This window comes from Schistocerca cancellata, chromosome 1 (genome assembly GCF_023864275.1).
Source record: "Schistocerca cancellata isolate TAMUIC-IGC-003103 chromosome 1, iqSchCanc2.1, whole genome shotgun sequence".
NCBI classification, from domain to species: Eukaryota; Metazoa; Arthropoda; class Insecta; order Orthoptera; family Acrididae; genus Schistocerca; species Schistocerca cancellata.
The window spans coordinates 25680530-25704042 of NC_064626.1; the positions used below are offsets into that span (position 1 = coordinate 25680530).

The following is a 23513-nucleotide window of genomic DNA, read 5'->3' on the forward strand; positions in this document are numbered from 1 at the left end:
CCACGTTATGCACTTCTGCTCCCACACTAGTCCTCTTCAGGATGCCCACCCTTATCTGTGGTTCCCCCACTCTATACTCAGTGCAGTCGATGCTTGCCTGGTTTACCTAGTTGCTGTGTCACTCTCCTGGGCTGAACCAATAACTGGCTTTACTCTTAAACTCACACGCTCCATTCCCTACAACGCAGGCATCTGCAGCAATTGTATCTGCTCCACGACAAAATCCCTCGGCATCTACACTGGCAACTATTCCCAGGCAGTCCTCTCACACAGCTGCCATGCAGGTGCTTATCCACAAACAAATCACCTTGGCAGTTTCCTCCTCCAACCCTGACAAATACAGCTGTCTCTTCCAAAGAACTCAGAAGCAGCCTCCTCATCACTCAGTATCACTTAACCCTTGAGTAACTCGGTATTCTGCTGAGGCAGCGAGTTTCTCCCCTTATGACCCACTGTTGCTCTCTGAACCTCTGTAACATCCTAGCCAGACCTTGTGACATTTCCAACCCATTATCCCTATCCCAAACTTCCTACCCCTGCATTTGTCCCCACAGTAAAACTTGCCACAGGCACCCACTCACTACCGCAGCCCCGTCATTGGTCAATCCTAGAATATGAAAGTGAGAGCATGTTATGAAGCAACACATCTCACTTACTGACTATCTCCTGTCTACTGTAGCCAACATATTCATTGTGAGAAAATCAAAAAAATTTGATATTTAAAACAACTCATACTTATTCTTCAGTCTCAGTTGCATATTTTTAATTACGTGACATGTTTCAATCTCCCTGGACCATCTTCAGATAGAAATAGTGTCAGCAATCCATCTTGTCTGTGCCAGAACTTACTGTCAGAGTACCATACACCATACTCAGTACTCTGATATGAGGTTATGCCAAAGATAAGATGGGTTGCTGGTGCAATTACTTAGCAGTGAAGCCAGAGAGATCAGAACATGTCTTGTAATTAACAATGTGCAATTGAGACTGAAGAATAAATGTGAATTGTTAAAAAAAAATAACTTGTGTCCACTGCACAGCACTTTACAGGGTGTCCATAATTAAAGTTTCAATTTCAAAGCACTATAAAGAGAGACATTGCTCGGAATGCTGTCAAATTTGATGAGCATATTATTAATACATTGGGAAACACCATGGAATAAAAAGAAAGTTAACAAAAATTACCAATAGCTGATGCTTAAGCATTTTTACATAAATGGGGTTGGCTGCAAATGACAGATGTCGTGCAATATGACAGATATAGTCTGAGTTGCACAAGACAGGTCCACTGTTTTCTGCCACAGGTTGAAATCAAGAAACAGCATGTTCCAGAACAGATCTGTGTGTTTCAGGAGTCATGTTCAGAATGTGTTGTGCTGTAAATGCCTTCAGTTCAACTATGTTCGTAACTGGGGCACAGAATGCAACATCATTTGGATAACCCCACAGCCAGAGGTCATACAGATAAAGATCAGGTGATCTGGATGGCCAGGCAATAGGAAACTGTCAGTTGATAATTTTAAAATTTTCCGAACTGCGTATCCAGCAGCCACTTCACTGGCTATGCAATGTGCAGAGGAGTGCCATCTTGCATAAAAGTGATCCTACCCACACATCCGTGCTGTTGGATGGTTGGAATGAGATAGGTGCACAAGAATCTCACAGCATTTAATAGTGATGGTATAGGTAACAACAAGCAGGACTCATCTCTTTGAAAAAATATGGTGTTACAATAAAGGATTCCAGCAACCCCCACCACACAGTCACCTTTTCAGAATGAAGTGGTATCGGTCGGTATGAAATTCTGTGTATTGACATGTCCTTAGAGATGGAAATGTGCTTTGTCTGCGCACAGAATGTTCCATAGCCATTCATTATCTACTTCCATCTGAGCAAGAAATTGCAGAGTGATGATTTGTCTTGCTGGCAGGTCAGTTGTAAGATTTTATGCATTGTGTTCACTGGTGTGTCCAATGTTCGGGCAATTCCTCATTCACTGCATATTTGCGTACCACCACACGACCCCTCCAGCAATGCTGTGGCTTCATCTTCGACAGACATCGGACACCATAAACAGCATTTCACATTGACATCATTTCAGAACACCAGATTAGTATTACACCTGTCAGAGCAGACAATGTTCTCTATGTGAGAGATCATCACCCAAAGTCCAAATCGAGACCATTTGATATCTGTGCGCAGAGCAGAAGGCAGCTGTGCAGTGTCATCTGTGGCACAATTCTGTGGGCCGAGCACATCTCAGGTGTGGTGCCAGCATGGGGTAAGCGGCCCATAACACAGCAGTTGGTGATGCTTTAACACGTGTACTGCTCCCCAGGCATAACAGCATCCGTGGATCACTACACCTCTTCACAGAATTTCCCACACAGTGGTCTGTCCAGTCTTTTTAACTAACATACTCATTAAGAAATCTTCCAGCATATTTCATCAGCTGTGTTAAACCTCAAGTGTGACATGCTACTTTCTACAGAATAGCGTGCGACACTACAAAGTAAACATTAATTGAAGAGAAATTTGGGGACATCAACATTAGAATAACTCCAGCAAAGTAGAATTCATTTTATTGCTAAATAAGTGACTTATTTGTTACCTCATATTGTGGATGTGAAAACCTGGAAGAGTGTCTCAAACACGTGAGTGGCATTCGTGGAATTAGAGATTGGTGGCATCTCACCCTTCCTTGACATCCTCGTTTCCGCGAACCTTTTGGATGTTCCAGCTATAGTACATACAGAAAAACTGTCCATACCTGGACATCCTAGCCCATTTGCCATTTGGAACAGGAGCACAGCCATCTGGAGATCCTCACATCTCAGACTTGGAAAAAATGTGAAGCACCTGTGAACAGTCATGTGTGAAAAGGAATTGCTGGATTAGAGGGCTATTGCATTGTAATCTGTACCTTTGAATAGTTTTTCTCAGAACTTAGATTGTGTGATTCTCCTAGTTTTTTTAATCCGTTTTTTTTATATGAAATGAACACACTCCATTACAAATAGCAATCTATACTCCTCTTAAAATTACTTTTTGATTGACTGACTGCAGTGGCATGGGGCAGTGTTGCTAGCATGCAGGCTCCGAGTGTAACTAGGGAACAAACTACACAGCAAGCACAAGTTCAACAGAGAACTATGGCTGGCTGCCAGTTGGTGCCTACCACTTGACTAGCCAAAACGTCAGTCACAAACTAATCTGAGTATACTTCCAGCGGCTGTTATACCATGTCTGATTTTGACCTCCTAGCAGAGCTCCCTTTCTTTGCAGGTACCTGTTCAGTAGTAGACTGCCTGTTCCACGTACACTTTTATTTTGTTAGTACTTCTTTTGCTTACAGTTTCATGAAGACATTTCAGTAATTCTCTTGAGCGTAACTTCTCATGTGACTACTTACTTTCAAAGTCTTGAGATAATGAAATTGTAATTTGGCGACCTGCTTTCTCACCTGCGTCATTGATAGGTTTTGAGTATAGATCGAAGTAAGCTGTATTGTTGATTGTATCACATGCAATATGTCATCTCTGCGCATAAAAGTAAACGTCTTAACAGACTGACTGACTCATTCATCATCGCCCAAACCAAACTACTAAGGATAGAAACTTGAAATTTGGAGGTGTGTATCTTATACTCTAGGCATCATTTAAGAAGGGATTTTTTGATATTCCATCAGTAAGGGAAGAAACGGGATGAAGGTTTTAAATTTTTGAAAAATGTCGGTGTTAAGAGAAATTTGACGCTAGACTTACAAAAATTGGTATTTGGTTTCTCGGTCAGAAGTAAAGAAATACAGGTCTTAGCATTTTCTGTATCCAGAAAGGCCTGTACAGGACCTGCAACATGCAGTCATGCATTATCCTGCAGAAATGTGGGGTTTCACAGGGCTCGAATGAAGGGTAGAGCCACAGGTCACAACACATCTGAAATGTTATGTCCACTGTGCAAAGTGCCGTCAATGCGAACAAGAGGTGACTGAGAAGTGTAATCAATGGCACCCCATACCATCACACTGGGTGATGGTATGGCGATGACGAATACACGCTTCCAATGTACGTTCACTGCGATGTCATCAAACACGGATGCGACGATCATGATGCTATAAACAGAACCTGGATTCATCCGAAAAATGATGTTTTGCCATTCGTGCACCAAGGCTCGTCATTGAGTACACCATCGCAGGCGCTCCTGTCTGTGATGCAGCATCAAGGGTAACTGCAGCCATGGTCTCCGAGCCGATAGTGCATGCTGCTGCAAATGTCATCGAACTGTTCGTGCAGATGGTTGTTGTCTTGCAAACGTCCCCATCTGTTGACTCAGGGATCAAGACGTGGCTGCTCAATCCGTTACAGCCATGTGGATAAGATGCCTGTGATCTCGACTGCTAGTGATACGAGGCCGTTGGGATCCAGCACGGCGTTCCGTATTACCCTCCTGAACCCACCGATTCCATATTCTGCTAACAGTCATTGGATCTCGACCAACGTGAGCAGCAATGTCGCGATACGATAAACCGCAATCGTGATATGCTACAATCCTCCCTTTTTGAAAGTCGGAAATGTGATGGTACGCATTTCTCCCCCTTACACGAGGCATCACAACAATGTTTCACCAGGAAACACCGGTCAACTGCTGTATGTGTAATAGAAATCGGTTGGAAACTTTCCTCATGTCAGCACATTGTAGGTGTCGCCACCGGCGCCAACCTTGTGTGAATGCTCTGAAAAGCTAATCATTTGCATCTTCTTCCTGTCGGTTAAATTTTGCGTCTGTAGCATGTCATCTTCGTGGTGTAGCAATTGTAATGGCCAGTAGTGTATATTTTTCTACACTCAGAGCAAGCTGCCATGTATCGCACCAGGTAGAAATTCTGTCAGATTATTCTGTATCATCCTATAGCCACTTAGTGATGACACTTCCGTACGCTAGGGCTGAGCTGGTCACGGTGTGCCGAACTTCATGTGCACAGCGTGTGGCAGGTGGAGACCCGGTCTTCACGTGGCTTTGCTCGGACCTTCTTGGAAGCACACATAACGTTGAGACATTTCATTTAGCATTGCGGTGTGGCATTTCTCAGTCAGCACAACTCTCTGAGTTTGGCAGAACTGTGCTGTGGCTTCAGTATAACTTTTGCTATTTGTTCGTGGTGTGAAGAATATGGCTCTGGCTGTTTGCACAAAAACAGGCAGTCTGGTGATCTGTCATCGCAATCCTTTAAAATGGATGGGAATGACAGAAGAGAGGGATGAGAATTCTCAATTTGCCCAAGCAACAAGTACTGCACTTATGCTATGAAATGCCATTACAGTATCATGCAGAAAGAATTTAAAGATGCAGATGACAATTAAAGAGTAAAAAATTACAATGATTGACAGACAGGATTTATTGTTCTGTACGTCAGAAAGCACTTTGTGCTAAAGTTGCAGGTATGGAACACATGAAGAAATTGGTGGTGTGAATGGTAAAATTTCTGAAGCTGCACGCATTATTCCATTGTTTTCAGTGAACTAAATGAAGACTATGGAGACTTCATAAGTTACTGCAAAGTGTGTTGATTTAGTCACTGAGCATGCCTGGAACAATTTTTCAATTTAAAACTTGCTGCTGTTGAATTTATGAAGGAAAAAGGAATGCGTGAACAAAAATTAGAATATCTCTGGAGTACAGACTTCGCATTTTAAGTGGACTTGACTGCATGCTGCCCACAGTAAGACATTGCAAGTTAACTTCTTTCTGATTTGATGGGGATGCATTTAAAAAGAAAATAGCTTTATGGAAGGGACGAAGACGTTAAAGGAAACATGAGGTTTGAATAATTCATTGCAGCCTGGAAAGAACTGCAAAGACAGTTTTATAAAGAGTTTGAGGATGCTGTCAATCTTACATCTAAGCTGTTTTCAAGGCAATTTGCCATTTCAGTTGAAAGTATCCCCCATGTAGTGTGTATGTGTGTTCTCTACATATATACCTTGCAGATCAATCAAGGCAGAGCAACATATCTCGTGTACGTACACTGTATGTTGTTTTACATACGTATGACCACAACTAAACTAGCTAAGTGCATGATTTGACTTAGAATTTTCCGTGTTTCAGATACCCAATATCTGTGCTCTGCAGCACAATGTGCGGGACCTGAGTGCCTGCTACACCACACTGCAGGGTCTGTTTGGATCCTCCCACCTGATACTAGTATCCCTGAACTCTGGTGATGGGATTTGATCACTAGAAAATGCTGATATCCTGGCAACCTCCTGGACTTAACCTCTATTAATATACAGTCCCCCCTTCCATGCAGAAGTTTCTTCCATACAGTGCAGCCACCTGTGGTTATTGCAACTGTAGTGATAAGCAGTCTCTTTCCAAATATGCTGAGGGTCTCGTGTAGGCCTTCACAGACCAAAATTACCACCTGGCCTTGTCCGGAAACTGGTCTCCTGTGTTTAGCATCTTCAATTACGTAGCGTCTTCCACATACCTACTGTCTGGGCACAAAGAAGTACCTGTCACGACTCGATACCACCCAGGACTGCAGAATCTAAAACACATTCCCCACCAGGGTTTTGACTACCTCATCCTACCCTGAAATGACACACATTCACCTCACCTCTCCTCGAGTGGTATTCCGTCACCCACCCAACCTATGCCTGCCAATGCACCTATGAGTTATATCCTCTTCACTGCTTCGTCCCACCCCCCTCGCGCCCAAAATAACATCCCAATGCTGCATCTAGTAGCCCTACCCTTTTCCTGCACACTCCAGTGCTAGAATCCTCCCCTACCCCACTCGTGCTCCCGACACCTTGCCTCATTGCAGTAGAGCTAGATGCAAGACCTGTCGCATATATCCTCCTACTATCACCTACTCCAGTCCTGTTACTGGTATCTCCTACCCCCTCAAAGGCAGGACCACATGTGAAGGCATCCGTATCATCTACAAACTAAGTTGCAATCACTGTGCTGCATTCTGCACAGGCACAAAATATCAGTGTGATCAAACAGCTGGACCACCCAGTAACTGAACGGGCTGCCTGACATGATGTGCTTCACTTAAATGACAATTTCACAGCCTGTGCCATCTGAATTGCACAAGTGGGAACATTCCTACAACGTATCCTTCGCAAGTCTGTCCTGTACCTGCGTATCACCTGCTCTGCTCCCATTACGATACAAACACACAGCTCCTATCCTGCCACTGCACCTATGAGTTATATCCTCTTCACTGCTTCGTCCCACCCCGCTCGCGCCCAAAATAACATCCCAATGCTGCATCTAGTAGCCCTACCCTTTTCCTGCACACTCCAGTGCTAGAATCCTCCCCTACCCCTACCCTGATATCTCTCACCCTCCACCTCCACCTCTTCCTCACCCCCAGTTCCCCTGCCCAGATAGTGTTCACATTAGACACACACACACAGTCGGCCCTCAGACCCAGAGAGAGAGAGAGAGAGAGAGAGAGAGAGAGAGAGAGTTGATCTTGTGTGAATGTGTGTGAGTTATCAACTTCTGAAGAATGAATATGCCCGAAATCAGAAATATTCCTAACATTCTTTTTCATTGCGCCTGTCTGTGATACATTGCTTCCTCTGTGTGGTGAGTAGCAATGTATCTTTTGCTATTATTGTTTTTTTATTGTTATATTTTTTCATATTTCTTTTCTTTATTCTTTTTCATCTAGTTTTCTCTTCTCCCCCATCTCTTTGCCTTTCCACCATCTTGCTTTGAGTTTGTAGTTGTACTGTTCATTTCAGTTCTCATTTCTCTTGGTCTGGTACAGTTCTTGCCTCGTCCTTGCTGCAGGTGGGTCTCTCTCATTCTGAGCTCTGCCTCTCATTTCTAACCTTTCTGGACAAGTATATTGTGTAGGTTTGATGGACAGGGAATACCACTGTGGGAGGGGTGGAAAGGATAATGGGCAGGACATTTTTCATTTCAGGGTACAACAAGAGATAATTGAAATCATGGCGGAGAATGTAATTCAGTTGCTCCAGTCCTGGGTGGTACTGAGTTACGAGGGAAATGCTCCTCTGTGGCTGGACGGTGGGACTTTGGGAGGTGGTGGAAGATTGGAAAGATAAGGCACGGATGATTTGTTTTTGTACATTTTCACATCAATATGTGTGTGTGGTTTCAGTTGCCTGAGACTGCATTCATTTGTGTGAGTTGTATTAGCACGTGCGCGCACACATGTTTGTGTGTGTGTGTGTCTATTGTTGACGAAGGCCTTAATGGCTGAAAGCTATAACTGTGACATTCTTTTTGTTGTGCCTTGCTTCGATTCAGCATCTTGGCTGTATGGTGAGTAGCAACTTTCTTTCTCATAATTTTGTAAGTGTACCATAATATCTTTAAACCACACTTGATTCCTTCTCATAATATTGTAAGTATAGCATAATATCTTTAAACCACACTTGACAACAAAGTAACAGTGTGATCATCAGTGAAAGTGTTCATTTTGGGAAAAATAAGTGTTGATTGACGACTCCATGGAGTGTTCTGTGCACCACGACCAGATAATGGATACAATTGGAAGGAGACACAGCATTGGTCGTATTTTTTTGTTTTATTATCCGCAAAATCGATTATCGGTCACTTAGTGACCATCCTCAGTGCTGTAATATACAATTAAAATTGCTAGGCACTAGTATCAACAAGCTTAGAGCGATCACATAAACCAGTGCCTATCAGTTTTAATTGTATATTACAGCACTGAGGATGGTCACTAAGTGACCGAAAATCAATTTTGCAGATAATAAAACAAAAAAATACGACCAATTCTGTGTCTCCTTCCAATTGTAAAAAGAAGTGTAGTTGAAATTGTATAAAGAAGAAAGACTACCTGAATTTTGCAGAAATATCTTCAAAACGCTTTGCATCTTAACCTTCACCTTTGTGTACATTAAAATACAGTAATATCACTCACAAGAGACAAGTTATAGTGGAAAGAAATCCAAGCATCCACATTCATAGCTCTTGGAATAAGGACCAGTCATAAAGCTCAAATGCTGTTACTAATGATAGTTTTAGCAAGTAAAATCAACATTGCAGCTATTACTGAATTTGTGACACTGAATATATTGTGTTCTTGACATGTCCTCTGCTTCACATACTTGTGCTGATCACAATGTAGTACTACATGATCAAATAAAAATCAAATTGAGTAACAAGTTCTACTCTAATGTTCAGGTTGGTACTGAGTGTTCAAATATGAAAGTCTTCAGTAATTTAATTATTAACAAAGAGTTATAGTGGCACCAACAAGAAACAGATGAACTCACCTGAATATGACTTGCAGCTGGCCAGTTGAAATATCATGCATTGTAATATGACCGACAGCAAGCCCAAAACCTTTTTTGAATATCCAGTTCACCAGGGTAATTTTAAAATTCACATCAATATGTTTGCTGAATTTAAAATCTTATATGGGAAAATGTGATAGATAGGCATCTGCTGAATTTAAAATCTTATACTGGAAAATGTGATAGATATGCATAGATATGATGTAAAGGTAAGACAAACCCCTACCTGCTTGTTGAAGAGTACTGTTTATTGTCTTCTGTGGAATCTGCCAAAGTGTATTGATGTATTTTAACTCCACAAGTAGGTTACAGTATCTGCTTGTCACTGTATTTTGGAGAAGTTGAAGTTATCAGATGATATTTGTTGCCTCAATATGCCAATTAAGTTTTTATGAAGGCTGTGATTTCCGTATCTTCTTCTTGACATAGCACTACTATACCGTTGAAATTTAGAATTATTAGATTGACCAAGTAGAGCTTCTCAGGTGAAGACCTTCTTCTGGCCAGGCTGTGGAATATTCCCCACCCCCACACCCCCCTTCTTCCTTCCTTTCTTTCAGTCATTCTTTATTTATTTATTTTTGTTTGTAGGTACTGAAGAAAACACTATCATTTATCCGCTGATAGAATTAAGATTTCTCAATGAAATTTTATTTCTATGGAATCATGGTGATACTAAACTTACTTCTACACTCTGATTCACAATCATTATGCCAACAAAATGCGTAGCATTACTTGGCATCAGGATTGCTGATATCTTAGGGATGAAAGTCGAAGATGCACTCACTGTCTCAATTAATTCTAAATTTGGACATCTCTTATTTCATTTTATGCTTGTTCATTTCGTGCTATGCATAACTCTAAAACTAATGGACACCTCCAGTTGTGGAAGTGACTTATTTTAGCTCTCCACAATTGTGCCTTTGGAAGTAGGTGAGAAATTGTGCATAATTATTACACATTGTTAATTGCTACACATCTTATCTCTCATGTGAGATAAATAAGATAGTTGCCCTCATTTTGAAAGTCGGTTTAACATCGCAGTGCTTTTATAGGAACAGTCTGGTCTGAAGCAGAATCCCTTTGCCTTCCTCCCATCTTCAGGCTGACTGACCCTTCCAGATAGTGGCACCTTCAGTTCAGTGTGGACCTGTACTGCTGTGGAGCTTGGCATTATCCACATTAATAAATAATTGCAGAGGTGAAAGATGTGTAAGAAACAGGGGGAAAAAATTCTTACGTGATGGGGGATTGTATGCCAGGCTTTTGGATTTTAAGTCTTAGCGTATACCCACTGAGTCATATAGTCAGACTACTTGCATCTAACTAAGCACAACATATTGCATGACTACAAACACAACAAAGTTCTCATAAAAACGCTGCTCTTTGTGGCTCTTGACATGTATCTGAATACTTACTGCGTGGGTCCAGTTCCACTTCTTTATCAGATGAGTGCCTCCACAGTTTTACCGTAACATCCTGTAACAATCACAGATGTACCTGTTGAGGGCACACTAGCCACTAATTCTGCATCTGTCAGCCAACTCTGCTTTATTCAAATGGGAGTCTGCTGTGGTAAGTCTCTAAGCTGCTTGTCGCTCCTACAGTAATACTGTAGATGAACCGGGGGAGTACACTAGTCTGAAACTCTGGCTTACTGGCAAGTTAATAGATCTACTAACCACCTCTAATTTATTCTGTTACGTATCTGTTAAACATTTCATGAGATTGTGTGGAACCTGTCTTTTCATCAACTTATTGTTTTAGGTCGTAACAATCAGGAAGTACAAAAAGGTATAATACCTAATAAGGCACGGGCTGAAGAGCTTGCTACAGCACAGTTTAACGCTACAAAGAAAGAACTGACCGCATCAGAGAGCAGAGGTAGTTTCTTCCGGAGGCGCCGAGGCAGTCATCGTAGGTCTAAGTCTCTTGGAAGAGTAAGTATTCTGTACTGATATAAAATGGTACTGAAGCCTTGTGGAATTTTATCCAGTAGAAATTTGTGCATAATTATCATAGATACTTGTCCTTACAACTGGTTAATGACAATCTGTCACTGATGCAGAACATTCCAGCGGAGAGTGTTCCTGTAATTCACTTAAGCATATGCTTAGCACCTCACACAGTATCTGCCAGTGCCAGTTCTATGAGTTACTAAATATTATCATTGTTTTATCACAAAAAAAGCATTTGTGCAGATTCTAAATGACCATTAAATGGAAACTATAGTAGACTTGTGATACACAGTGTGAAATTAATAGAATGGTTGGAAGAAACAGACTCACCGGAGAGGTGATTAGAGGTTTAGATATTTTTTAACGATACAGATGTGTACAAAAATAAAACATTTCCAGCATATTAGAAAATGCAGATTATACATACACATAAAAAGGGATATTTGTTCAACAACAGTGCTTAAGTTCTCAGTAAATGGTATTAGGAATGAAGAAAACAAAAGAAGGTGAAATCTTGAATGGAATGAGGCAGCTACTGAAGGATAGGTGAAAGTTTCAAGCACATGCGACAAAAATGGGATAGAGTGTAACAAATTTGACAATCGTTTTGGAATATCAAAATGGGACGGACACACACACACACACACACACACACACACACACACACACACACACTCTCTCTCTCTCTCTCTCTCTCTCTCTCTCTCTGCAGCTCAATTGGGGTGATGGGTTGTGTTGCATGAAGTTTGTGATGAGAGATAAGAGGCAGGGAGGGGATGGAAGGGTGGCTGTGGTGGGAGGGAGAGGTCATAGTAGTGTGGCACTGGGAGTTGATGCACAGTAATGTGGAAGAATGGACTGCACGATGGAGCAGGGGAAGAGGGAGGTTGCAGAAAGGTACATGTGAACTGAGCATGGGACACAGGAGTAGGGGTGGGGCTAGATGAGGGGGAGGAGCACGGGTTAGTATAGATTGAGGGCTGTTGGAATGCAGGATTCTAAGATGTGTACTAAGGATGATTCCCATCTGTATAGCTTTGAAAAGCTTGTATTGGGTGAGGGAGGAAAGTTTTGAAGCAGCCACTCATGTTGACCAATTGTTTGAAAGAGTTTTTGGCCATCAGTGGTCAGTTGTGCTCTTGGGCCCAGTTTGTCAGTGACTGTTCATTTGTGCACACAGGTGGTTGGGCGTTGTACCTGTGTGAAAATTTGTGTGAGATTTAACGGCGGAGCTGTTACACAGTGCGACCACTTTTGAGGGTGGTCTTGCTCCTGATGGGATAGAGTACGAATGTGACAGGACTGGAATAGGGTGTACTGAGTGGGTTAATAGGACAGGTCTCACACCCAGACCTCCCACAGGGGTATGGTCCATCTGGCAAGCGGGTGCAGATTAAGACTGGGATGTTTCACAAATTCAGTTGATAGCAGAGTGGCAAGGATTGTTTCAATTCTGGAAAACAATGTGGCTAGCTTGTTTCAGTCTAGGATGATACTGGGTAATTGTGGGTGGGGGAGGGGGAGGGGGGAAGAGGCAGAGGAAGTGGTCTTTTCCAGCCATTTCATGGGGATCTGTGTATGCTTCAAGAAGGTCTTTACCATGTAGGTGAAGGGAGTGTTCATCACAACAGATGTATCATCTGTGTGTACCCAGCCTGCTAGGGGAAGCAATGGCAGCTATCGAAATGGAGGTATTCTCTGTGGTTAGGGGTCTCAGCATGGGTAGAAATATTTACAGAAGCATTGGAAATGTGGTTTTCGGTTTCCAGAAATATTGTACACTCCACTGAGTATGAGCAGATAAGGGAGAGGGTGCTGTGGCTGCGGTAGGATAAGGATAGGGTGTCTCGGTTCACATCCAATCCGTGAAGATATCATCGATAAATCTGAACAGGATGAGGGTTTTGGGATCTTGGGTGTCTAGGAAGGGTTCTTCCAGATGGCCTATAAACAGGTCAGCTTAGGAATGTTCCATGCAGATACCCATATCTGTGGCCCAGGTTTGTTTGTATATTGTCCAATACAACAAATGGCAGTTAATGGGTGAGGATGTAGTTCGTCAGGTACCTTAGGTATAAGGTGATAGGTGTACAGTAAGATCAGAAAACTTTTTAAAGACAATCAGATTCAATTAGTCCTAAAACGTAAGGGAAAAACATATAATGGCAATCTCTTAACAGTCTTTTCAATGCTTTTCAGCAAAATTTTAAAGCAGAAAATTTCAGAGGACTCGTGAATGATTTGGTACACTTGTATGAGCAGGTACAGTGTGACATACCGCTAAAAATACGATTTGAGCTATCACACTGGATTCCTTCCCACCAAATTATGGTGACCACTTTCAGAAGCATATTTCACCAATGGAATAAAGCTATAAAGAGAAACAGCATGCTGTTGAGTGATTGCTACTGGATGTTTTTATGTCCTAGCAGCCTAGTACCAGAGACAGGCAGAAAACAGTTGCTCTTGGAGTATTAGCATTTGTTTTCATATTTTCTTGAAAGATACAATACCAGAGAAGGAAAGTTGCTACTCACCATATAGCGGAGATGCTGAGTCGCGATAGACACAACAAAAAGATTCACACAATCGAAGCTTTTGGCCATTAAGGCCTTTGTCAGCAGTAGACACACACACACACACACACACACACACACACACACACACACACACACACACACGCGCGCGCGCGCGCGCGCAAATGCAACTTGCACACACATCGGCAGTCTCAGAGAGCTGGAGGCTGGGGCGGGGAGGGAGAGGGGCAGTATGGTGGGAGTGGCGGACAGTGGAGTGTTGCAATTTAGATGGAGGGTAGGAGAGAAAGTGCAGAGGGGGGAGGGGGTCTCTGCCTCCTCCTTACCCCCACCCAGTCGCCTCTCCCATCGTGCACTGGTGCTGCTGCTCGCAGTGTGGTTTCAGCTCTCTGAGACTGCAGACGTGTGTGCAAGTTGCGTTTGTGTGAGTGTGTGTGTGTGTGTGTGTGTGTGTGTGTGTGTGTGTGTGTGTATGTATGTCTACTGCTGACAAAGGCCTTGATGACCGAAAGCTTTAATTGTGTGAATCTTTTTGTTGTGACTATCATTGATGATGATGATGATGATGATGATGATGATATCATTTCCTTCTCTGGTATTGTTACATTCCAGCCTAGATTTTCCATTGTTTGATTTCTTGAAAGATACATAATATAAATGTCATTATCTCAGAAATGATAGGTAATCAGCACATTTAATATTTATTGTTGTGTTCTATGAAAAACAAAAGAAATCATGTTCTTTTGGTACCGCGCGCCACAGAATTTTAATCCGTGCCAGACGTCATGGACGTCAAAGACTCATAGAGGTCTCTGCACCATCGTGCCGTAAGCTGTGGTGGCACACGTCTCCTGGCCCGCTTTTACTGTGAGGGCGCCACAGTGGAACACGTGGTCCCAGCGGCCAATAGCGGTGCCCCCGATAGCGTACTTAAGCGTCTGCCTCGCGCTCAGCCAGCAGGCTAACATCGCGTGCGTCTCAGGACATATCGCTTCAGACAGTGTATCGAATTTCGTGTTACTGTTCCAGTGGATGCGGTTGTCTTGTTTGGTTCGTTACTCTGTTGTCTGTTCTTGTTGTCTCGTAAGGTCCTCCAATGGTCGTGTCCGTCCTCTCCCATCGTGTTGTCGTTTGCGGGCCTCTCCGCGGGTCCAGCCGCGTTTCCATCACTACTACCCCGCGACCGTTCCAGTCGCCGTTTCAACAATTCTCTTGAGTATAACTTTCCAAAAGCTGTTGAGCAATATAATTGAAGATAAGACAAGTGCTTAAAATTTTTCTTGGCTGCAGTTTACGGTCTCGTGAAACTTTTTGGTGTCAGCCTTGATTACTAAAATTATTTATTGATAAAATGCATTGTTGCACCTTTGGCCATTTATTCATTTTCAAGGCAAACAATGCGAAATTTTTTCGCTTCCACTTGCGATAAAATTTTAAAATATCAGACGTGTACATATGTCGTCATTATATCTGTAGTCTGAATATGTAAGTTACCATTGTTTTAGATGAAAAACAAATGTTTTTCTAATTGTCTCTCACGTGAAAATCCCCCCCCCCCCTCCCCCTCCCGTGCCTCATCTAATTTTTGCCACCAGTTACCAGATGCATACGTCTGTGGTACAATTTTCACCGGGGACACTTTGGACCCCTCTGAAGCTGCCCAAGTTGACTGTTGGTGATAAAGGAACAACCACAGCTATACCAAGGACAGGCAGACCTCGTGTACCGACAAGCAGCGTGGAAGGTGGTTGTAAAAAATTGCACGAAATCAGCAGAAGAAATCAGTCATGAGATTCTAAATGCTACCAAAAGCCCAGTTAGCACAATAACAGTGAGTAGAAAGTTAAAAAGAATTGGATACAATTATTAAGCAGGTCCTCGTAAGCCGTACATTTCTGTTGTCTATACTAAGTGATATTTGAGGTGAGTGTAAAGCGTGATTTGGCTTAATGAATCATGTTCTACACTTTGATAATCGAGTGGAAGGGTTTGGATTTGGGTTTGGGTTTGGTGAGTGCCTGTAAATTATATGTAGTGTAACAGTGAAGTATGGAGGCAGTACGGTATGAGGTTGTTTATCACTGGTGGGATGTGATCTCCTTATTGTGCTTCAGAAAACGCTAAATGTGAAAGGATATGGACATGTTTTACACTGCTACGTACTGTGTACAGTAGAGGAAAAGTTCACAGACAGTGGTTGTATCAGCATGACAGTGCATCCATTATAAAGCAGCAACTGTGAGGCAATGATTTGTGGACAACAGCATTCCTGAAATGGACTGCCCAAAGTCCTGACCTGAACCGAGGGAACACCTTTGGGACGAATTAGGCCATCAGCTCAGTTGGACATCAGCTCAGATGCGGACCACAGCACCGACATGACAACCTTCTGTGGTTTGGGTTCTCGAGGAACAGTGGGCTGCCATTCCTCCGTAGACATTCAGGTACCTCATGGACACTATCCGCAGCAGAGGATGAGCCATCGTAAAGGAAAAGCGTGGGCACATACTGTGTTAAGACTGAAAACTTTGCTAACTTTGAAGGACAGGCAGCATGAGGTGTAACAAAATGGAGTCACTTGGCGATATAAATTTATTATAGTGGAAAATTCACCACATCTTTCCATTACCACATTAATTTATTTTATTGATCATCAACCTGAACTTCCTTTTTATTTTATTTTTGTGCATCTAGTTCCATAGGACCAAATTGAGTAGCAAATCTCCGAGGCCATGGAACGTGTTTAGTTCCTCACAGTGATGTTCCCACTGGTGAGAGGGAATGCTGTGGTGTGATCCCAGGAGTAGGGCAGAGAGAGTCAGTGTTGATGGTAATTGAGAAGATAGCCTCCCTCTAAATTGTTTACTTGGTGTAAGTTTCACACATTTGTGGTAAGCATTCTAAGAAAACTGTTTCATGCTGCAGTGATATGCAGGTTTCATATACTGAACCAAGAAATCACTCAAAGACTGGAGCAAAAATATACTTTAAACTAAGCTATTGATGGATAATTCACAAGCCACTAACAGTGCATGGCATAAGATATCTTTTACCAGTATTAATGATTTTGTATTACATCCCAACCACATGCTGGGCAATGGAGTAATGTCTGTCTATATGCCTCTATAGACATTGTAATCTCTCGTATCATGTTCTCATCATCCCAGTGTAAAATATACCAGAGTGTCATAGCCTTTCCCAATAATAGTTCTCTAAAATTACCCAACAGCATTTTGCAACAACATCATTGCCTTTCTTCCAAAAATTCCCATTTATGTTCCCTTAGGTTTTCTGATACACTTTGATATGAGCTATACTGACCTGTTCTCATCCTAGAAGCAGGTTTCTGAACTCGTTTAATGTCTGCTGTTGTTCATAGTTAATGAGGATTCTAAAAATTGGGGAAATACTTTATACCTTTGTACTAGTGTTTATATGTGATTTCCTTTACAAGTTCACTACACTTTTCTGGGTCTCTTCTAGCAAGCCTTAGTTTCCCATTAACTTTGCTTATTACAGACTCTCTCTGTTTGTCACATTTCTTACTGCTTTTTAGTAACGCCTCAAATTGCTGAACTGGCATGCCACAGGTATTAACCACTAACCTTGTGACTGGATACTACTGGGTTCTTTTTCTTTGTTTTGGGCAGTTTATTGAATTATTGTCATTACACCAAAAAAGTGAAAATCATCAGTGAACAATCTGATAACACTCTTGACCCTGTCCGATAAAACATTTATATATATTGAGAACAGTAGAGATCCTTAGGACATGCCTGATATTACTATCATTTCTGTTCAAAATTTGCCAGCCAGTATAACGTATAATATCATCAGTCTAATCACACATATCTGTGAAGATACTCTGTATGATGCTCTCTTGGTTATTAGACAACAGTGTAGTACAGTATCAAGTGGATGATAGAGACTACTTGTCCACCTGCTTCTGCTTGAAAGATAATTCATCTTTCCGAAATGTTCCAAGTGTCACAATTTTCCTACTCTCTCCGTATTGCAACTATCTCTAAGTTCCCAGAATATCATAATTTTTGTTTCTGGAACTTTTCTCCGTGGGTCGGGGTGGCCGAGCAGTTCTAGGCGCTAAAGTCTGGAACCGCACGACCACTACAGTTGCAGGTTCGAATCCTGCCTCAGGCATGGATGTGTGTGATGTCCTTAGGTTAGTTAGATTTAAGTAGTTCTAAGTTTTAGGGGACTGATGACCTCAGAAGTTAAGTCCCATAGTGCTCAGAGCCATTTGAACTTTTCTTCAAATGATGTGGTAGTTAACAACAAATAGTGTGTGATTCTCATCTCCACATATATTGTAAGGTTTGCTGTAGTAATTGCTTTACCTGACACTTGCATTCCTACTGAGGTCTTGTAGATTTCCTCTTAAAAGAATCTGTTCATGTTACACATGCTCTGACTGCCCAATGGTTGTCTCTGGTGTATACTTTAATTTAATTTATTATCATCCATTTTATTATATTCATGATGCAGGAATTGTATATATATATATTATTATTATTATTATTATTAGCGAATGTCCCCATGGGAGAACGATAAGCAGGTGATTAACATTTCTTAATGTTCTTCTTATTTTCCCAGTATTTCTTCATTGCCTCCCCAAAGGCCTTCTTCCTTTCTTCGGTCCACTTTGGTCGGAAAGGTTTAGATTCCGTCTCTGGAGTAAACTTCCACTTGTCGATTTTTCTTCTGAATGTATCCCGGTCTGATGTGTTTGTTATGTCAATTTTTGCCTTTTTCAAATCCTTCTTAACTTCAGTTACCCAGGGTATTGTTGCCTTAAGTGATGTCATATAGTCCAATAGACGTTTAGTTAACCTGTTTCCAGGTAATCTGTCTATATGTCCATTAAACTTCATCCGCCTCTTCCTGATATCTGCCTCGATGTTTGATATTTTTTCGGTTGTCTCGGTAGTCTGCAGCCTGTATCCATCTTGTGTGTATCGTGGTCCTAGGATTTTTCTAATAATTTTTCTCTCTACTTTCTTAATTTCGTGTAAATCTAATTTTCTATTCAGGGAGAGTGTTTCACTTGCATATGTGACTGTTGGTTTGATGACTGTGTTGTAGTGTCTGATTTTAGTGCCTTTTGATAGACATTTCTTGTTATATATATTTTGAATAAGTCCGAATGCTTTCTTGATTTTCTGTAATCGGTTTTTTTGTGCTATTTTCTCAAGTCCTGTTGGTTCAATAACTTCACCGAGATACTTAAAGTGCTTGACTCTAGTTATTTCACCATACTTTGTTTTTAGTTTCGAAATATCTAATTTTGAGCAGATGAATTCTGTCTTCTCAAAGGAGATTTGCAGGCCAACCTTCTCAGCACATTCTTTAAGTGTCTCAATTTGTTTTACTGCTGTTTCTTCACTGTCAGTTATAATTGCCAAGTCATCTGCAAACGCTAAATAAGGGATGTTCAATTTTCCTTTACCTCTTCCTAGTTCAATTGGCTTCCACAAGCTTTGTTTCCTTAGTGTTACTTCCCACTCTTTCATAACTTTGTCCAAAACTATATTGAATAATAGTGGTGAGATCCCATCTCCTTGTCTTACTCCTGTTTTAATTGAGAATGGTTCCGAAATTTCCCCTCTGAATTTAATTTTTGATTTGGTTTCTGTTAGTGTTTGTTCAATTAGTTTTCGGGTTCTAGTGTCTAGGCCTCGTTCTTCGAGAATGTGACATAGAGACTGTCTGTCTATGGAATCGTATGCCTTTTTGAAATCAACGAATGTGCAGATTATTGGTTTTGACCTGATTGCTTTAATCTTTAAAATAGTTTTAAGGTTGAATATCTGTTCCGGGCATGATCTATTAGGACGAAAGCCTGCTTGGTAGTCTGAAATTGTATGTTCTAGTTGTTCTTGTGCCCTCTTTAGGAGACATGCAGATAGAATTTTGTAGGTAACTGGTAAAAGTGAAATGCCTCTGTAGTTGTTTACGTCTGATCTCTCTCCCTTTTTGTGCAATGGGTGAATTAGTGCACACTTCCACTCCTCTGGGATATTTTCTGTCTGCCAAATTTCTTGGATGATGTTAGTGATCTCTTTTAACGAATTTGGACCAAGGTTTTTCAGTAGTTCAGCTACAATTCCATCTTCTCCTGATGATTTATTGTTTTTGAGTTTTCTAATGTGACTATAAATTTCTTCTTGAGATGGTGGTGGTGAAGTCTCATTCGTGTGTTCTGGTTGTAATCTGGGGAATCTTGTACTTGGTTGTGGGCAATTTAGGAGTTGTGAGAAATATTTAGCTAGTTCTTGGCAATTTTCTTTGTTAGTTAGTGCCAATTTTCCATTCTGTTTCCGGAAGCAGAGATTTTGTGGAGTGTATCCTTTGATTTGATTTGCGAATATTTTATAAAAATCTTGAGTGTTGTGGTTCTTAAAGTTTTCTTCAATTGTGTTTAGTTGTTCATTAAGGTATTTTCTTTTAGTTTGTCTAAGTATTTTAGCTGTTTGTTTTCTCACTTTGAAAAATGTTTGTTGTGTGGTTTCTGATTTGTCACAATTGTAATTTAAAAAGGCTTGTTGTCTCTCTTCTAAAGCGTTATCACAATTCGAATTCCACCATGGATGCTTGGATATTTTCTTTAACGGAATCAAATCTCTTGCTTTCTGTATAATTTTCGTTCGGAAATCTTTCCAGTTGTTTGTTGGTTGTTTATCCCATGCTTCTGTAATTTCTGATTCCTTGATATTTTTCAAGTCAAATTTGGGAATTAGTGGTGATTTCCTTTGGCGTTTCCTTTTTGGAGTGAATTTAATTTTAACTCTGGTAAGGTAGTGGTCAGAATCTATATTTGCCCCTCTGCGGACTTGAACGTCGTGTATTTCTTTCTGGAAGTCATAGGAGATCGCAACATGGTCTATTTGAAATTCACCAAGCTGAAGGTTTGGTGATCTCCATGTTTTTTGTTTATTGGGGTCTTTTCGAAGTGATGTTGTCACGATTTTTAGGTTGTTTTGCTGACATAACTCGATGAGTCTCATGCCGTTCTTGTTTGTGAATTTGTGTGCAGGGTAATTACCGACTGTTTTTTTATATTTCCTCTCTTTGCCAATTTGCGCGTTGAAATCCCCTAGAAGAATTTTTACATCCTCCTCTGGAATTTTGGACATTTCAGTTTCGAGTTTTTCCCAAAATTTTTCTGTCTTCTCCGGTTCTTTTTTGTTGGCAATGTTGGTAGGTGCATGAACATTAATAAATGTATATATTTTGTTGGTGTGCTTGATTCGCATGGTCATTAGTCTGTTACTGATTTGATTTATGTCTATAACAGAGTCAAGGGTGTCCTTATTTACAATAAAAGCCATGCCAAATATTGCAGCTCCTTTGCCAATTTTCTTGTCTGTTTTACTTTTAAAGATACGGTAATTGTTGTAGTCTATTGTTTCTGAATCAGTGAATCTGGTCTCTTGGAGAGCAAGGATTTGAATTTTCTGTATGTTGAGTTCTGTTGTAAGATTATGAAGTTTGCCTGTCTGAATTAGTGTCTGAATGTTAAAAGTGCCAATAAATGTATGGGACTTTCGTGGACGTTTACTAGAGAACTCCGACTTTCTCTGTCGTACGAGCCCAAGCTCCCCAGAATCCGATAGCTTGGTTGTCGCCACAGGGCGAGTGGATTGGCCACCTGGGGTAATATTAATTTTACTTGTACGAATCATACTGCTTGTAATTAAGTTCCAGCTAATGCTGGGTAGTTAGAACCAGGGATTGTTAGTTCCTGGAGCTTGGTGTTCAGCCGCACCTCACATGGTGAACAGACGCTGGCCAGAGTACCGGTGGTTGCCACACAGACGTGTCTGGGCTTTTCAATATGCTTTATCTTGTTGATAATGCTTGCCTCTTCCGCCAGTTCCGCCGTACCGATGATCTTCATCTCCGTCTTCCCTACCGTTGAGGTCTTCGCCGTATCCCTGGCAAGGGACCCTCACAAGGTACTATCACCCGGGCCAGGTGAACCAAGGTTTTTTTACGAGGTGTTACTCCTCCCCCTCCTCCTTTTACAACCGGGCTTGGGACCGGCTTAGGCGGAGTTATATATATATATACCAACCACTTTCTTGAACACCTGGAATCCCTACCCAGTCTGTTACCCTCGGAAACCATCCTTGTAACCATTGATGCCACTTCCTTATACACAAATATTCCGCATGTCCAGGGCCTCGCTGCGATGGAGCACTTCCTTTCACGCCGATCACCTGCCACCCTACCTAAAACCTCTTTCCTCATTACCTTAGCCAGCTTCATCCTGACCCACAACATCTTCACTTTTGAAGGCCAGACATACCAACAATTAAAGGGAACAGCCATGGGTACCAGGATGGCCCCCTCGTACGCCAACCTATTCATGGGTCGCTTAGAGGAAGCCTTCTTGGTTACCCAGGCCTGCCAACCCAAAGTTTGGTACAGATTTATTGATGACATTTTCATGATCTGGACTCACAGTGAAGAAGAACTCCAGAATTTCCTCTCCAACCTCAACTCCTTTGGTTCCATCAGATTCACCTGGTCCTACTCTAAATCCCATGCCACTTTCCTTGACGTTGACCTCCACCTGTCCAAAGGCCAGCTTCACACGTCCGTCCACATCAAACCCACCAACAAGCAACAGTACCTCCATTATGACAGCTGCCACCCATTCCACATCAAACGGTCCCTTCCCTACAGCCTAGGTCTTCGTGGCAAATGAATCTGCTCCAGTCCGGAATCCCTGAAGCATTACACCAACAACCTGACAACAGCTTTTGCATCCCGTAACTACCCTCCCGACCTGGTACAGAAGCAAATAACCAGAGCCACTTCTTCATCTCCTCAAACCCGGAACCTTCCACAGAAGAACCCCAAAAGTGCCCCACTTGTGACAGGATACTTTCCGGGACTGGATCAGATTCTGAATGTGGCTCTCCAGCAGGGATACGACTTCCTCAAATCCTGCCCTGAAATGAGATCCATCCTTCATGAAATCCTCCCCACTCCACCAAGAGTGTCTTTCCGCCGTCCACCTAACCTTCGTAACCTCTTAGTTCATCCCTATGAAATCCCCAAACCACCTTCCCTACCCTCTGGCTCCTACCCCTGTAACCGCCCCCGGTGTAAAACCTGTCCCATGCACCCTCCCACCACCACCTATTCCAGTCCTGTAACCCGGAAGGTGTACACGATCAAAGGCAGAGCCACGTGTGAAAGTACCCACGTGATTTACCAACTGACCTGCCTACACTGTGAAGCGTTCTATGTGGGAATGACCAGCAACAAACTGTCCATTCGCATGAATGGACACAGGCAGACAGTGTTTGTTGGTAATGAGGATCACCCTGTGGCTAAACATGCCTTGGTGCACGGCCAGCACATCTTGGCACAGTGTTACACCGTCCGGGTTATCTGGATACTTCCCACTAACACCAACCTGTCAGAACTCCGGAGATGGGAACTTGCCCTTCAGCATATCCTCTCTTCTCGCTATCCGCCAGGCCTCAACCTCCGCTAATTTCTAATTTCAATTTGCCGCCGCTCATACCTCACCTGTCTTTCAACATCTTTGCCTCTGTACTTCCACCTCGACTGACATCTCTGCCCAAACTCTTTGCCTTTACAAATGTCTGCTTGTGTCTGTGTATATGCGGATGGATATGTGTGTGTGTGTGCGCAAGTGTATACCTGTCCTTTTTTCC

General features: G+C 42.0%; 1 protein-coding gene across 5 annotated transcripts in view; it reads left to right on the forward strand.

Annotated features, from left to right (window-relative positions):
- LOC126164718 (tight junction protein ZO-1) overlaps window positions 1–23513 on the forward strand; it is a 736986-nt gene that overhangs the window by 492390 nt on the left and 221083 nt on the right. For all 5 annotated transcript variants that reach the window (XM_049920263.1, XM_049920266.1, XM_049920267.1 and 2 more), the window contains exon 10: window positions 11076–11248. In XM_049920263.1, the coding sequence (XP_049776220.1) occupies window positions 11076–11248 (173 nt within the window). The remainder of the gene's footprint in view (window positions 1–11075; window positions 11249–23513) is intronic.